Source organism: Oncorhynchus masou, unplaced genomic scaffold, assembly GCF_036934945.1.
Source record: "Oncorhynchus masou masou isolate Uvic2021 unplaced genomic scaffold, UVic_Omas_1.1 unplaced_scaffold_1469, whole genome shotgun sequence".
In the NCBI taxonomy this organism is placed as follows: domain Eukaryota; kingdom Metazoa; phylum Chordata; class Actinopteri; order Salmoniformes; family Salmonidae; genus Oncorhynchus; species Oncorhynchus masou.
This window is the reverse complement of record NW_027004680.1, coordinates 51,789-67,500: the sequence shown is the minus strand read 5'-3', so window position 1 is coordinate 67,500 and position 15,712 is coordinate 51,789. Positions and strand designations below refer to the sequence as shown.

The 15,712-nt window shown below is 53.7% G+C and overlaps 1 protein-coding gene across 1 annotated transcript in view; it reads right to left on the bottom strand.

Moving 5' to 3' along the window:
• LOC135530955 (uncharacterized) overlaps positions 1 to 15,712 on the bottom strand; it is a 97,083-nt gene that overhangs the window by 80,178 nt on the left and 1,193 nt on the right. Inside the window, exons 2-3 of the mRNA XM_064959125.1 lie at positions 11,380 to 12,493; positions 11,108 to 11,232 (exon numbers count right to left, since the gene is read on the bottom strand). Of these exons, the coding sequence (XP_064815197.1) occupies positions 11,108 to 11,232; positions 11,380 to 12,493 (1,239 nt within the window). The remainder of the gene's footprint in view (positions 1 to 11,107; positions 11,233 to 11,379; positions 12,494 to 15,712) is intronic.

The following is a 15,712-nucleotide window of genomic DNA, read 5'->3' as shown; positions in this document are numbered from 1 at the left end:
AGGACATAAACACTGTGTTATTCAATGGGAAACAGAGACCATTTACATGGTTAGGGTGTAGAGGGGTTAGGGTGTAGGGGTCAGGGTGTAGGGGTCAGGGTGTAGGGGTCAGGGTGTAGGGGTCAGGGTGTAAGGGTCAGCAGGGTGTAGAGGGGTTAGGGTGTAGGGGTCAGGGTGTAGGGGTTAGTTCGGGTGTAGGGGTTAGTTCGGGTGTAGGGGTTAGTTCGGGTGTAGGGGTTAGTTCGGGTGTAGGGGTTAGTTCGGGTGTAGGGGTTAGTTCGGGTGTAGGGGTTAGTTAGGGTGTAGGGGTTAGTTAGGGTGTAGGGGTTAGTTAGGGTGTAGGGGTTAGTTAGGGTGTAGGGGTTAGTTAGGGTGTAGGGGTTAGTTAGGGTGTAGGGGTTAGTTAGGGTGTAGGGGTTAGTTAGGGTGTAGGGGTTAGTTAGGGTGTAGGGGTTAGTCAGGGTGTAGGGGTTAGTCAGGGTGTAGGGGTTAGTTCGGGTGTAGGGGTTAGTTCGGGGGTAGGGGTTAGTCAGGGTGTAGGGGTTAGTCAGGGTGTAGGGGTTAGTTCGGGTGTAGGGGTTAGTTCGGGTGTAGGGGTTAGTTCGGGTGTAGGGGTTAGTCAGGGTGTAGGGGTTAGTCAGGGTGTAGGGGTTAATTTACCGAGGTTAGCTAGCCACCTATTTGTCGTCCTTAACGTAGGAGATGCTGCTAGCTAGCTAGCCAACAGCTAGCCAACCTCTACCGAATTGAACTTCAACTACCCGGTCAACATTCCGCGTCGCTCCACAGGTAGTATCACATTTTCATTTCACTTCATTACAGTACAACGGTTTGATTTGTTTGATCGTAGCTAGCCAGCTACATAGCCGTCTTTGTATCTAAGACAATTGTGTAGTCTAGAGCGATTTTCTAGGTTAGCTGGCCAGCTATTGTCGTTCTTTTAACGTAGCTACCCAGCTAGCCCCCGATTAGCAGCACTGTAGAAACTATTACAGTACAACGGTTTGATTTGTTTGATCGTAGCTAGCTAGCTACATAGCCGTCTTTGTATTGTAATGACCTGACTAGATCATAAAGGAACAATTGTCCAGACAGAGGCTTGAGTTTGCGAATTGACGGTTTATTAAACCAACTTTACACAGGCTACTGTTTGGGCCGTAGCACACGCCAAAAAGATAACAGATAACCCATAAGCCAATCGTGACCTTCTCTTGGGAAGCCCAGACGTAAGAGAGAGAATAAAGGCTGAACCTGGTCTTAACTTCCAATGCTCACCCCCTGCCCAACCCCCTCCACGCCACTCCGCCAACCACCAGGATGCCCGGCATCAGAACATTCCAGGCATTCCCGTGATTGGCAGATAGCAGGTTGACTGACATGTCGGACCCCGCGAACACCGGGTACTGGTCAGTACAACACAACCACATCCTAGCCTAAGACATAACACACAGCTGTCTGTGCGGGTCGCTACACAGCCCCCCCACCACAAAGTCCCTCGTCCCCGAGGGAACAAACAAAGTCTCTGAAGCGACCCAGAGGTCTCCTTTGCCTGCGTGGCCGTGATGGTCGCAGAGTGCCCCTCTGGGAACCAGGGGATGAAGGCAGGGCTATGGGGGACAAGGAAGCGGGAACGGGTAATACAGTCCGTGGCTCTGGGGAACCACGCGGTGACACAGGGGGGGAAACAGGGGGAGTGGGCTGTCTGGAGCCTTGTCTGCGGCACCTGAGGGTGGGTGCCTGGAGAATGTCATTGCCAGAGAGGGGAATTGTGGGGGTTCCTGGGGTTTGGGGAAAAGAGGCCCCTCTGTATGGGGCTAACCTGTCCCGGTGCAGTGCCACCTTTCTCCCCCTGGGAGGAAGCTGCACCCGGTACACAACCTCCCCTACCCTCTCCAGGACACTGCAGGGTCCCACCCAGTGACTGTCCAACTTGGGGCATCTGCCTTTTTCCTTAGGGGGCTGTAGACCCAGACCAGCTCCCCAGCCACAAAGTGCCTTCCCGGGTGTGCACGTCATAGTTCCTTTTCTGCCTCACACCTGCATTCACCAGCTGCTCTCTGGCGAAGGTGTGGGCTGTCTCCAGGCGGTCCTGGAGTCTCCGGGCATACTCCGGCCCCGGAGGAACATGAGGGCTATCCAGGGGCCGACCAAACGCCATCTCCGCAGGGGTGCGGATCTCTCCCCAGCATGAGGAGGGCAGGCGTGCAGGAGGTGGAGTCTTGGACAGCGGAGCGGCATGCCATGAGGACCATAGGCAGGTGCTTGTCCCAGTCACGCTGGTGTTTGGAAGAGACGATGGCCAGCTGCTGTCCAAGCGTTTTGTTGAAGCGCTCCACAAGGCCATCACTTTGAGGATGGAGAGGAGTAGTGCGGGTCTTGTGCATACCCAGCCTCTCACACATGGTGGCGAACACACGGGACTCAAAGTTTCTGCCTTGGTCGCTGTGGATGGACTCTGCAGCTCCAAACCTGCTGAACATCCCCGCTGTCAGGGCGTCGACGATGGTCTCTGCCTCCTGGTCAGGCAGAGCATAGGCCTCGGGCCATTTTGTGAAATAGTCCATGGCCGTGAGCACCCAGCGGTTTCCACTGTCTGTGGTGGGGAACGGCCCAACTACATCCACTCCCACCCTCTCCATGGGAGCCCCCACTGGGAACTGTTGGAGCTGAGCATGAGAGCGGCCTGGGGGCCCTTTCTCGCTGTGCAGTTGTCACAGCGGCGACAAAAGTCCTCCACATCCCTCTTGTGCTGCCCCCAGTAGAAGCCCTGACGGAGACGGCGCAGTGTTTTTGTGACCCCAAAGTGTCCAGTCCCCACCCCCATGAGTACTCTGGAGCACAGCCTCCCGCAATGCTTTTGGGACCACCACCTGCCACCTCTCCTCTCCCGTACCTGACTCCTTCCATGCCCGCTGTAGCACGCCATCAGCCAGCCGCAGTCTCTCAAACTTCGACCACAACCCTTTGGTCGCGAGTGAGAGCGCTGTCACCTCTTCCCATGGTGGCCTCACCTGCACCTCTACCCACTGTAGCACTGGCTGTAGGTCTGTGTCCCGTCCCTGCTGCTGCCGCCATTCAGCCACGTCGACAGTCTGCAGCTCGCAGCAGACAGGCCCGCCGCCCGACACACTGTGGCACAGACACCCTCCTCTGCCCGCAGCTCTCTCTCCCGTCCCTCTCTCCGTTCACAGTGGCGGCAGCCGTCTGCAGTACAGGGCCGACGGGACATGGCGTCGGCGTTGGAGTGGCGTGCCCCTGCCCTGTGCACCACCGTGAAGTCATACGGCTGAAGCTCCTCCAACCAGCGTGCCACCTGCCCCTCAGGCTCTCTGAAAGACATGAGCCACTGGAGAGCAGAGTGGTCAGTCCTTACAGTAAAGGGCAGACCACCCAGGTAGTACTTGAAGTGTTTGACGGAAGCCACAACAGCCAAGAGCTCCCGCCGGGTGACACAGTAGCGGCGCTCATGTTTGTCAAATGTTTTGCTGAAGTACGCCACCACTCTCTCCCCCTCTGGCCCCACCTGGGCCAGCACCCCACCCATGCCCACATTGCTCGCGTCTGTGTCCAGGATAAAGGGCAAGGTGAGGTCAGGGGGCGAGCACGGGGCCTCGATCAGTGCACGTTTGAGGGTGTTGAACGCCTCCTCACACTCCACTGTCCAAGTGAAAGCCTTGTCCTTCGGCAGCAGGCGGTTCAGTGGAGCAGCAACGCTTGAGAAGCCCCGTACAAACCTCCTGTAGTACGAGGCCAGGCCCAGGAAGCTCTTCAGCTGACGCTGGTCGGTGGGGGTGGGCCAGTCTCTGACAGCCCCTACCTTGTCCTCCATGGTGCTGATCCCCTCCTTCCCCACTCGGTGGCCCAAGAAGGACACCTCTCTCCTCATGAAGTGGCACTTCTCGGGGTGGAGCTTCAGACCTGCGGCAGCCACCCTCTCCAGCACACGCCGTAGCGCCTCCAGGGCTGACTGGAAGGAGCTGCCATGGGCCAGGATGTCATCGAGGTATACCAGACACTGCTGTCGGGGGATGCCATCCAGCACCCTGTCCATCAAACGCTCAAAAGTAGCTGGAGCGTTGCACAGGCCAAAGCACAGGACCTTGAACTGCCAGTGTCCTCTGTTAGTGGAGAACGCAGTTTTGGCTCTGGCCTCTGGGGAGAGGGGCACCTGCCAGTAGCCACTTCGGAGGTCTAGTGAGGAGAACCAGGAGGACCCCTAACCAGGTCCAGCGACTCATCGATACGTGGTATGGGGTATGAGTCCTTCCTGGTTACCTCATTCAGCCGCCTGTAGTCCGCACAGAACCTCAGCTTGCCCCCTTCTTCGGAACCATGACGACTGGCGCCGCCCAGGGGCTGTCTGAGGGCTCAATGAAGTCTGCCCGCTGCATCTCCAACACAGCCTTGTCTGCCGCCTCCTGGCGTGCCAGCGGGATACGGCGGGGACGCATCTTGATGGGTCGAGCATCACCTGTGTCGATCTCATGCTGCACCAGATGAGTCTGACCCACCTCTCCCTCACTCAACGCAAAACTGTCTCTGAATTCAAACAGCAACTGCCACAACCGTTCCTGCTGCTCGGGGTCAAGACCAACACAGTTCCTCCCCCATATCTCCCTCACTGCAGACAGTGTCCTCTCCTCTCCCATCTGGGGTAGCTGGGCTGGGGGTTGCGGCCCGGGCTCACAGAGGGCTGTGTCATGGAGGTAGCTGGGGGAATGTAACACACCGCCGTAGGTGACAGGGGGACTGGGGAAAAGTCACACACAGCTGTGGGGGAGGGGGCGCAGCCATGAGTCTCTGCTGCTTTAACTGTTGGAGTAAAGGGTTTGTTGGGTTGAGTGAATGTGACATTAGGGGGCCATGGTGACTTCCGTCCCTCCCTGGAAGCTCAGTGTGCCCCTATTTAGGTCTAACTGGCAGCCTGTGCTCCTAAGAAAGTCCAACCCCAGGATACAAGGGTCCTGCACAGCCGCCACCCACACAGGATGACGCACAGTCCTGCCCCCTACTGTCAGAGTCATTATTCCCTTCCCTTTCATGGGTGCCAGCTCACCTGTGACTGTGCGGAGCTGCACAGTTGTAGGCTCACACTGAGTCCAACCTGGCACAATATCTGGCCTCACCAGGGTTACTGTGGACCCAGTGTCCACCAGGGCGGAGCAGGGCACCCCTCCACAGTGACAGGGACATGACAAAAGTCCCCAACACAGGTCCGGCCCACCACAACAACAGGCTCCATCCGCTTGCCCTCGTCTGCTTCTGGGGGAAGTGGAGCCTTGCTTCCCGTCTGTGCAGGTGGGCTCCTCCTGAAGATGATGGTGGTTGGGATAGAAAGCCAGGGGTCCGCACTACCCGGTCTATGCGGACCCCGAGCCGTTTCCCTGAGCTCTGGGGGGACATGGGGCAATCTCGGCGCAGATGGCCTGGCTGGCCACAACCCCAGCAGACCCTGGGACCAGGGCTTGTGTTTCGTGCCGCCTGTAGCGACACAGCCCGAATGACTTTTGTCATTTCGGCCACCCAAGCAGGCTTTTCCGGCTCCGGGCTGCTCTGCCCCCCAGCTCGCACAGAGGGTGTGTCTCCCTGCACCCCCACCAAAGCCCCAGCTGAAGCCCCAGCCCACACCAGCTCCCTCTCCAAAGCCATCTCCAAGGCTGTCTGCAATGACTCAGGATGAGCCAGCTGGGTCTGTATGCGCAGCTCCGTAGGAGAGAGCGCCCGTATGAACTGGTCCCGTGCTAGCTCGCTCTGCACGGAGGGGGCATGTGAGCATATGCCCGCCGAGAGAGGCTCTCAATGTCATTAGCTAGCACCCGTAGAGGCTCTCCAGGCTGCCTGCGTCTATTACTCAGTTCGGAGCGCAGTAGCCCGGGCTGTACACACTGTCCATAGCGCCTCCTCAGTGCTCCCACTAAAGCACCATAATCATGCCTGTCCTCGGGGCTAATCAATATCAAACAGGCCAGAGCTTCATCCGTGAGGCATAAAGCCAACTGCAGTGCCCTTTCTTCATCCGACCACCCCCTAAAATGAGCTAACAGTTCAAACTGAGCATGAAAAGCTTCCCAATCCGCCTTACCGGAATACTTCGGGTCTTAACAGATACGGACGCAGCCGGGAACTGGGCGCCGCCATGTTTGTTTACATCCTGAGCCCCAGATTCCTCGTCACGCCGCGTCGACGTCGCCACTTCGGTCCGCCCACCAGAATCCGCGCGAAATACAGTCGACGAAGCACTCATGCCTGCTTCAGCCGCCATCGCTCTAACGTCCTCCCTCAAGCGGCCTCTGCGCTCCGACGCCCTGGCGATCTCCTCAGACAGAACCCCCGACGTCCATTCACACGCACCTCCTTGGCCATAATCGTCCCCTACCTCCACCTTCGGATTCCCTCGACGCATTTTCAACCCCCGTTCTCACCTACGGTAGCTAGCCACATAAGTCAGCTAGCTAGCTGGCTAACTTGTATCAACGTTTTTACTTCTGACACCAATGTAATGACCTGACTAGATCATAAAGGAACAATTGTCCAGACAGAGGCTTGAGTTTGCGAATTGACGGTTTATTAAACCAACTTTACACAGGCTACTGTTTGGGCCGTAGCACACGCCAAAAAGATAACAGATAACCCATAAGCCAATCGTGACCTTCTCTTGGGAAGCCCAGACGTAAGAGAGAGAATAAAGGCTGAACCTGGTCTTAACTTCCAATGCTCACCCCTGCCCAACCCCCTCCACGCCACTCCGCCAACCACCAGGATGCCCGGCATCAGAACATTCCAGGCATTCCCGTGATTGGCAGATAGCAGGTTGACTGACATGTCGGACCCCGCGAACACCGGGTACTGGTCAGTACAACACAACCACATCCTAGCCTAAGACATAACACACAGCTGTCTGTGCGGGTCGCTACAGTATCTAAGACAATTGTGTAGCCTAGAGCGATTTTCTAGGTTAGCTAGCCAGCTATTGTCGTTCTTTTAAGGTAACGTAACGCAATCAACCTGCTAGCTAGCCAGCTAGCCCCCGAATAGCAGCACTGTAGAAACTATTACACTCGACGGAACGACTTGATTAGTGTAGTGTCAACATCGCAGCCACTACCAGCTAGCCTACTCCAGCAGTACTGTATCATTTCAATAATTTTAGTTAATAAGATTCTTGCTACGTAAGCTTAACTTTCTGAACATTCGTGACGTGTAGTCCACTTGTCATTCCAATCTCCTTTGCATTAGCGTAGCCTCTTCTGTAGCCTGTCAACTATGTGTCTATCTATCCCTGTTCTCTCCTCTCTGCACAGACCATACAAACGCTCCACACCGCGTGGCCGCGGCCAACCTAATCTGGTGGTCCCAGCGCGCACGACCCACGTGGAGTTCCAGGTCTCCGGTAGCCTCTGGAACTGCCGATCTGCGGCCAACAAGGCAGAGTTCATCTCAGCCTATGCCTCCCTCCAGTCCCTCGACTTCTTGGCACTGACGGAAACATGGATCACCACAGATAACACTGCTACTCCTACTGCTCTCTCTTCGTCCGCCCACGTGTTCTCGCACACCCCGAGAGCTTCTGGTCAGCGGGTGGTGGCACCGGGATCCTCATCTCTCCCAAGTGGTCATTCTCTCTCTCTCCCCTTACCCATCTGTCTATCGCCTCCTTTGAATTCCATGCTGTCACTGTTACCAGCCCTTTCAAGCTTAACATCCTTATCATTTATCGCCCTCCAGGTTCCCTCGGAGAGTTCATCAATGAGCTTGATGCCTTGATAAGCTCCTTTCCTGAGGACGGCTCACCTCTCACAGTCCTGGGCGACTTTAACCTCCCCACGTCTACCTTTGACTCATTCCTCTCTGCCTCCTTCTTTCCACTCCTCTCCTCTTTTGACCTCACCCTCTCACCTTCCCCCTACTCACAAGGCAGGCAATACGCTCGACCTCATCTTTACTAGATGCTGTTCTTCCACTAACCTCATTGCAACTCCCCTCCAAGTCTCCGACCACTACCTTGTATCCTTTTCCCTCTCGCTCTCATCCAACACTTCCCACACTGCCCCTACTCGGATGGTATCGCGCCGTCCCAACCTTCGCTCTCTCTCCCCCGCTACTCTCTCCTCTTCCATCCTATCACCTCTTCCCTCTGCTCATACCTTCTCCAACCTATCTCCTGATTCTGCCTCCTCAACCCTCCTCTCTTCCCTTTCTGCATCCTTTGACTCTCTATGTCCCCTATCCTCCAGGCCGGCTCGGTCCTCCCCTCCCGCTCCGTGGCTCGATGACTCATTGCGAGCTCACAGAACAGAGCTCCGGGCAGCCGAGCGGAAATGGAGGAAAACTCGCCCCTGCGGACCTGGCATCCTTTCACTCCCTCCTCTCTACATTTTCCTCCTCTGTCTCTGCTGCTAAAGCCACTTTCTACCACTCTAAATTCCAAGCATCTGCCTCTAACCCTAGGAAGCTCTTTGCCACCTTCTCCTCCCTCCTGAATCCTCCTCCCCCTCCCCCCTCCTCCCTCTCTGCAGATGACTTCGTCAACCATTTTGAAAAGAAGGTCGACGACATCCGATCCTCGTTTGCTAAGTCAAACGACACCGCTGGTTCTGCTCACACTGCCCTACCCTGTGCTCTGACCTCTTTCTCCCCTCTCTCTCCAGATGAAATCTCGCTTCTTGTGACGGCCGGCCGCCCAACAACCTGCCCGCTTGACCCTATCCCCTCCTCTCTTCTCCAGACCATTTCCGGAGACCTTCTCCCTTACCTCACCTCGCTCATCAACTCATCCCTGACCGCTGGCTACGTCCCTTCCGTCTTCAAGAGAGCGAGAGTTGCACCCTTCTGAAAAACCTACACTCGATCCCTCCGATGTCAACAACTACAGACCAGTATCCCTTCTTTCTTTTCTCTCCAAAACTCTTGAACGTGCCGTCCTTGGCCAGCTCTCCCGCTATCTCTCTCAGAATGACCTTCTTGATCCAAATGAGTCAGGTTTCAAGACTAGTCATTCAACTGAGACTGCTCTTCTCTGTATCACGGAGGCGCTCCGCACTGCCAAAGCTAACTCTCTCTCCTCTGCTCTCATCCTTCTAGACCTATCGGCTGCCTTCGATACTGTGAACCATCAGATCCTCCTCTCCACCCTCTCCGAGTTGGGCATCTCCGGTGCGGCCCACGCTTGGATTGCGTCCTACCTGACAGGTCGCTCCTACCAGGTGGCGTGGCGAGAATCTGTCTCCCTCGCCACGCGCTCTCACCACTGGTGTCCCCCAGGGCTCTGTTCTAGGCCCTCTCCTATTCTCGCTATACACCAAGTCACTTGGCTCTGTCATAACCTCACATGGTCTCTCCTATCATTGCTATGCAGACGACACACAATTAATCTTCTCCTTTCCCCCTTCTGATGACCAGGTGGCGACCGCATCTCTGCATGTCTGGCAGACATATCAGTGTGGATGACGGATCACCATCTCAAGCTGAACCTCGGCAAGACGGAGCTGCTCTTCCTCCCGGGGAAGGACTGCCCGTTCCATGATCTCGCCATCACGGTTGACAACTCCATTGTGTCCTCCTCCCAGAGCGCTAAGAACCTTGGCGTGATCCTGGACAACACCCTGTCGTTCTCAACCAACATCATGGCGGTGGCCCGTTCCTGTAGGTTCATGCTCTACAACATCCGCAGAGTACGACCCTGCCTCACACAGGAAGCGGCGCAGGTCCTAATCCAGGCACTTGTCATCTCCCGTCTGGATTACTGCAACTCGCTGTTGGCTGGGCTCCCTGCCTGTGCCATTAAACCCCTACAACTCATCCAGAACGCCGCAGCCCGTCTGGTGTTCAACCTTCCCAAGTTCTCTCACGTCACCCCGCTCCTCCACTCTCTCCACTGGCTTCCAGTTGAAGCTCGCATCCGCTACAAGACCATGGTGCTTGCCTACGGAGCTGTGAGGGGAACGGCACCGCAGTACCTCCAGGCTCTGATCAGGCCCTACACCCAAGCAAGGGCACTGCGTTCATCCACCTCTGGCCTGCTCGCCTCCCTACCATTGAGGAAGTACAGTTCCCGCTCAGCCCAGTCAAAACTGTTCGCTGCTCTGGCCCCCCAATGGTGGAACAAACTCCCTCACGACGCCAGGACAGCGGAGTCAATCACCACCTTCCGGAGACACCTGAAACCCCACCTCTTCAAGGAATACCTAGGATAGGATAAGTAATCCTTCTCACCCCCCCCCCCCTTAATGATTTAGATGCACTATTGTAAAGTGGCTGTTCCACTGGATGTCAGAAGGTGATTTCACCAATTTGTAAGTCGCTCTGGATAAGAGCGTCTGCTAAATGACTTAAATGTAATGTAAATGGGTTAGTCAGGGTGTAGGGGTTAGTCAGGGTGTAGGGGTTAGTCAGGGTGTAGGGGCTAGTCAGGGTGTAGGGGCTAGTCAGGGTGTAGGGGCTAATCAGGGTGTAGGGGCTAGTCAGGGTGTAGGGGCTAGTCAGGGTGTAGGGGTTAGTTAGGGTGTAGGGGTTAGTTAGGGTGTAGGGGTTAGTTAGGGTGTAGGGGTTAGTTAGGGTGTAGGGGTTAGTTAGGGTGTAGGGGTTAGTTAGGGTGTAGGGGTTAGTTAGGGTGTAGGGGTTAGTTAGGGTGTAGGGGTTAGTTAGGGTGTAGGGGTTAGTTAGGGTGTAGGGGTTAGGGTGTAGGGGTTAGGGTGTAGGGGTTAGGGTGTTAGGGTGTAGGGGTTAGGGTGTAGGGGTTAGTTAGGGTGTAGGGGTTAGTTCGGGTGTATGGGTTAGTTCGGGTGTAGGGGTTAGTTCGGGTGTAGGGGTTAGTTAGGGTGTAGGGGTTAGTTAGGGTGTAGGGTTTTGTTAGGGTGTAGGGGTTAGGGTGTAGGGGTTAGGGTGTAGGGGTTAGGGTGTAGGGGTTAGGGTGTAGGGGTTAGGGTGCAGGGGTCAGCAGGGTGTAGAGGGGTTAGGGTGGGTGTAGGGTGTAGGGGTCAGGGTGTAGGGGTTAGTTAGGGTGTATGGGTTAGTGTGTAGGGGTTAGTTAGGATGTAGGGGTTAGTTAGGGTGTAGGGGTTAGTTAGGGTGTAGGGGTTGGTTAGGGTGTAGGGGTTAGGGTGTATACCTCTAGCGTGGTTCCATTCGTGGGCCTCCCCTAAAGCTGAGGGGTCATAGCGATAGTCCCCATGACGACAGAAATAATCATCGGTGCTCAACACCACCCCATGTGGGTTCTGTTCCAGCATGGCCCTACACACACACACACACACACACACACACACACACACACACGATTATTGGTGAGTGTGGTTAACATTATTGTAAAAACACACACACACCCATCCAACACCCCGCCCACCCCCTATACACACACACACACCTAACACGCCCCCTTACCGGGCCAGGGTGGACTTGCCCGACCCAGGAGCTCCCCGTAGCAGCACTAGGACACGCCCCTCCAGCCGGAGCCTACCATGTTGCCCAGAGAGGAGGGGTGCTCTGGGGCCAGCAGACACACCCCCTGTCCAAGACCTGGGGACGGTCGGGACTTGACCGACAGGGCCCTGGGCCAACCAGTGGGAGGCGGGTGTGGCCCGGGTGTGCCAGGAGGAGGGGCTTAGCGCCACAGGGACGATAAATGCCGGCCCCGTTGTCCGATTTCCATGCGGTTGGAACTCCGGCGCTTGAGTGTTCCAGAACGACGGGTTGTTGAGTACCTCTTCTTCCCCTGCGACGCTCGTCTTCGTCCTCGCCCCCTCTGCTACGCCGCCTGGTGGTACGGTCCGCTCGCCCTCTGGACGAACCGTGAACTGGTCCAGTTTCCTGTATGCCTGGAATGCAGAGGGGCGATCGGAGGCCCCTGGGTCCAACGGCAGGCTGGGTTTAGTTCTGTCCGTCCCGGACGGCGACGAAGTCAGATGGCTGAAGTCCAGTAATGACCGTTGCCGCCGGTAACCGGCTGCTCCTCCAGAGAAGTTGAGGCTCAGGTCAGAGACAGGGGAGTGAGGTCCGCGAGCCTGTCCAGCTGAGAACACCCTGTCTGGGCATGGCTGGTCCCCTGGGAGCCCCCTCCTGGAGGCTCTTGGGCTGGACTGAAGCGGCTGGGGTAGGGCCTGCTGCTGGGCGTCCGCGGGCTGAACGAGGAAGGAGAGGGAAGAGACGGATGAGGAAGAGGAGGAGGTGTGAAGATCACCGTGGTCCCTCTCTTCAGCTTCCTGCTGTATGGTAAGATTCTCCAGCTCACGGTCGATCAGAACATCAAACTCTTCTGTCAAGTCAGTGGTCAGGTCCTGGTTATCTTCGCTGCGGAGAGGAAGGGCCCGTCGGGGAGGGGAGAGGGGGACAGCGGACTCCCCCGTAGGAAGGTGGGGGTGAAGGTCTGGTTTGGAGGAGTTGTGTTGGGGGCTGAGGAGAGCTGCGGTAAGCTCAAACCCGGAGAGGAGGGGAGGGAGGGGGCCAACATGCTCAGCTGCTACAGACAGCTCCAGGAGAGAATCCATCGCATTCTCAACTACAGGAAGAGACATGGAAGGAGAGAGAGAAGAGAAGAGAAGACAAGAGAAAGAGAGAGATGGAGAGAGAGCGAGAGAGAAAGAGAGGGGAGATGGTTGGAGAGAGAGAGAGGTGGTAGGAGGGAGAGAGAGAGGTGGTAGGAGGGAGAGAGAAAGGGAACAGTTGGTTAAATTAACTCTTTAGCCGTGTGTGACATGTACAGTCGTGACCAAAAGTTTTGAGAATGACACAAATAAAAATTTCCACATTGCATGCTGTCAAATAACTTCTGGGCCACATCCTGACTGATGGCAGCCCATTGTTGCATAATCAATGCTTGGAGTTTGTCAGAATTTGTGTGTTTTTGTTTGTCCCCCCGCCTCTTGAGGATTGACCACAAGCTCTCAATGGGATTAAGGTCTGGGGGAGTTTCCTGGCCATGGACCCAAAATATCGATGTTTTGTTCCCCGAGCCACTTAGTTATCACTTTTGCCTCATGGGAAGGTGCTCCATCATGCTGAAAAAGGCATTGTTCGTCACCAAACTGTTCCAGGATGGTTGGGAGAAGTTGCTCTCGGAGGATGTGTTGGTACCATTCTTTATTCATGGCTGTGTGAGTGAGCCCACTCCCTTGGCTGAGAAGCAACCCCACACATGAATGGTCTCAGGATGCTTTGAGAAGCAACCCCACACATGAATGGTCTCGGGATGCTTTGAGAAGCAACCCCACACATGAATGGTCTCAGGATGCTTTGAGAAGCAACCCCACACATGAATGGTCTCAGGATGCTTTGAGAAGCAACCCCACACATGAATGGTCTCGGGATGCTTTACTGTTGGCATGACACAGGACTGATGGTAGCGTTCACCTTGTCTTCTCCGGACAAGCTTTATTCCGGATGCCCCAAACAATCGGAAAGGGGATTCATCAGAGAAAATGACTTTACCCCAGTCCTCAGCAGTCCAATCCCTGTACCTGTTGCAGAATACCAGTCTGTCCCTGATGTTTTTACTGGAGAGAAGTGGCATCTTTGCTGCCCTTCTTGACACCAGGCCAAAAGTCTTTGCCTCACTGTGCGTCCAGATGCACTCACACCTGCCTGCTGCCATTCCTGAGCAGCTCTGTACTGGTGGTGCCCCGATCCCGCAGCTGAATCAGGTTGAGGAGACGGTCCTGGCGCTTGCTGGACTTTTTTGGGCACCCTGAAGCCTTCTTCACAACAATTGAACTGCTCTCCTTGAAGTTCTTGATGAATGGTTGATTTAGGTGCAATCTTACTGGCAGCGATATCCTTGCCTGTGAAGCCCTTTTTGTGCAAAGCAATGATGACGGCACGTGTTTCCTTGCAGGTAACCATGGTTGACAGAGGAAGAACAATGATTCCTAGTACCACCCTCCATTTGAAGCTTCCAGTCTGTTATTCAAACTCAATCAGCATGACAGAGTGATCTCCAGCCTTGTCCTCGTCAACACTCACACCTGTGTTAACGAGAGAATCACTGACATGATGTCAGCTGGTCCTTTTGTGGCAGGGCTGAAATGCAGTGGAAATGTTTTTTGGGGATTCAGTTCATTTGAATGGCAAAAAGGGACTTTGCAATTAATTGCAATTCATCTGATCACTCTTCATAACATTCTGGAGTATATGCAAGTAGCCATTACACAAACTGAGGCAGTAAACTTAGTGAAAATGAATGTTTGTGTCTCAAAACTTTTGGCCACGACTGTACATACATGCAAATATATTAAGTCACAATGTACTGTTAAACTGTAGTCCCAATGTGTACTGTTAAACTGTAGTCCCAATATGTACTGTAGTCCCAATATGTACTGTTGAACTACAGTCCCAATATGTACTGTTGAACTACAGTCCCAATATGTACTGTTGAACTACAGTCCCAATATGTACTGGTGAACTACAGTCCCAATATGTACTGTTAAACTGTAGTCCCAATATGTACTGTTGAACTGTAGTCCCAATATGTACTGTAGTCCCAATATGTACTGTTGAACTACAGTCCCAATATGTACTGGTGAACTACAGTCCCAATATGTACTGTTGAACTACAGTCCCAATATGTACTGTTAAACTGTAGTCCCAATATGTACTGTTGAACTACAGTCCCAATATGTACTGTTGAACTACAGTCCCAATGTGTACTGTTAAACTGTAGTCCCAATATGTACTGTTGAACTACAGTCCCAATATGTACTGTAGTCTCAATATGTACTGTAGTCTCAATATGTACTGTAGTCTCAATATGTACTGTAGTCTCAATATGTACTGTAGTCCCAATATGTACTGTAGTCTCAATATGTACTGTAGTCCCAATATGTACTGTAGTCCCAATATGTACTGTTAAACTGTAGTCCCAATATGTACTGTTGAACTGTAGTCTCAATATGTACTGTTGAACTGTAGTCCCAATATGTACTGTAGTCCAATATGTACTGTTGAACTACAGTCCCGATATGTACTGTTGAACTACAGTCCCGATATGTACTGTTGAACTACAGTCCCGATATGTACTGTTGAACTACAGTCCCGATATGTACTGTTGAACTACAGTCCCGATATGTACTGTTGAACTACAGTCCCTATATGTACTGTTGAACTACAGTCCCAATATGTACTGTTGAACTACAGTCCCGATATGTACTGTTGAACTACAGTCCCGATATGTACTGTTGAACTACAGTCCCGATATGTACTGTTGTACTGTAGTCCCAATATGTACTGTTAAACTACAGTCCCAATATGTACTGTTGAACTACAGTCCCGATATGTACTGTTGAACTACAGTCCCGATATGTACTGTTGAACTACAGTCCCGATATGTACTGTTGAACTACAGTCCCGATATGTACTGTTGAACTACAGTCCCAATATGTACTGTAGTCTCAATATGTACTGTAGTCCCAATATGTACTGTAGTCCCAATATGTACTGTTGAACTACAGTCCCAATATGTACTGTAGTCTCAATATGTACTGTTGAACTGTAGTCCCAATATGTACTGTAGTCTCAATATGTACTGTTGAACTACAGTCCCAATATGTACTGTTAAACTGTAGTCCCAATATGTACTGTTGAACTGTAGTCTCAATATGTACTGTTGAACTGTAGTCCCAATATGTACTGTAGTCCAATATGTACTGTTGAACTACAGTCCCAATATGTACTATTGAACTACAGTCCCAATATGTACTGTTGAACTGCAGTCCCAATATGTACT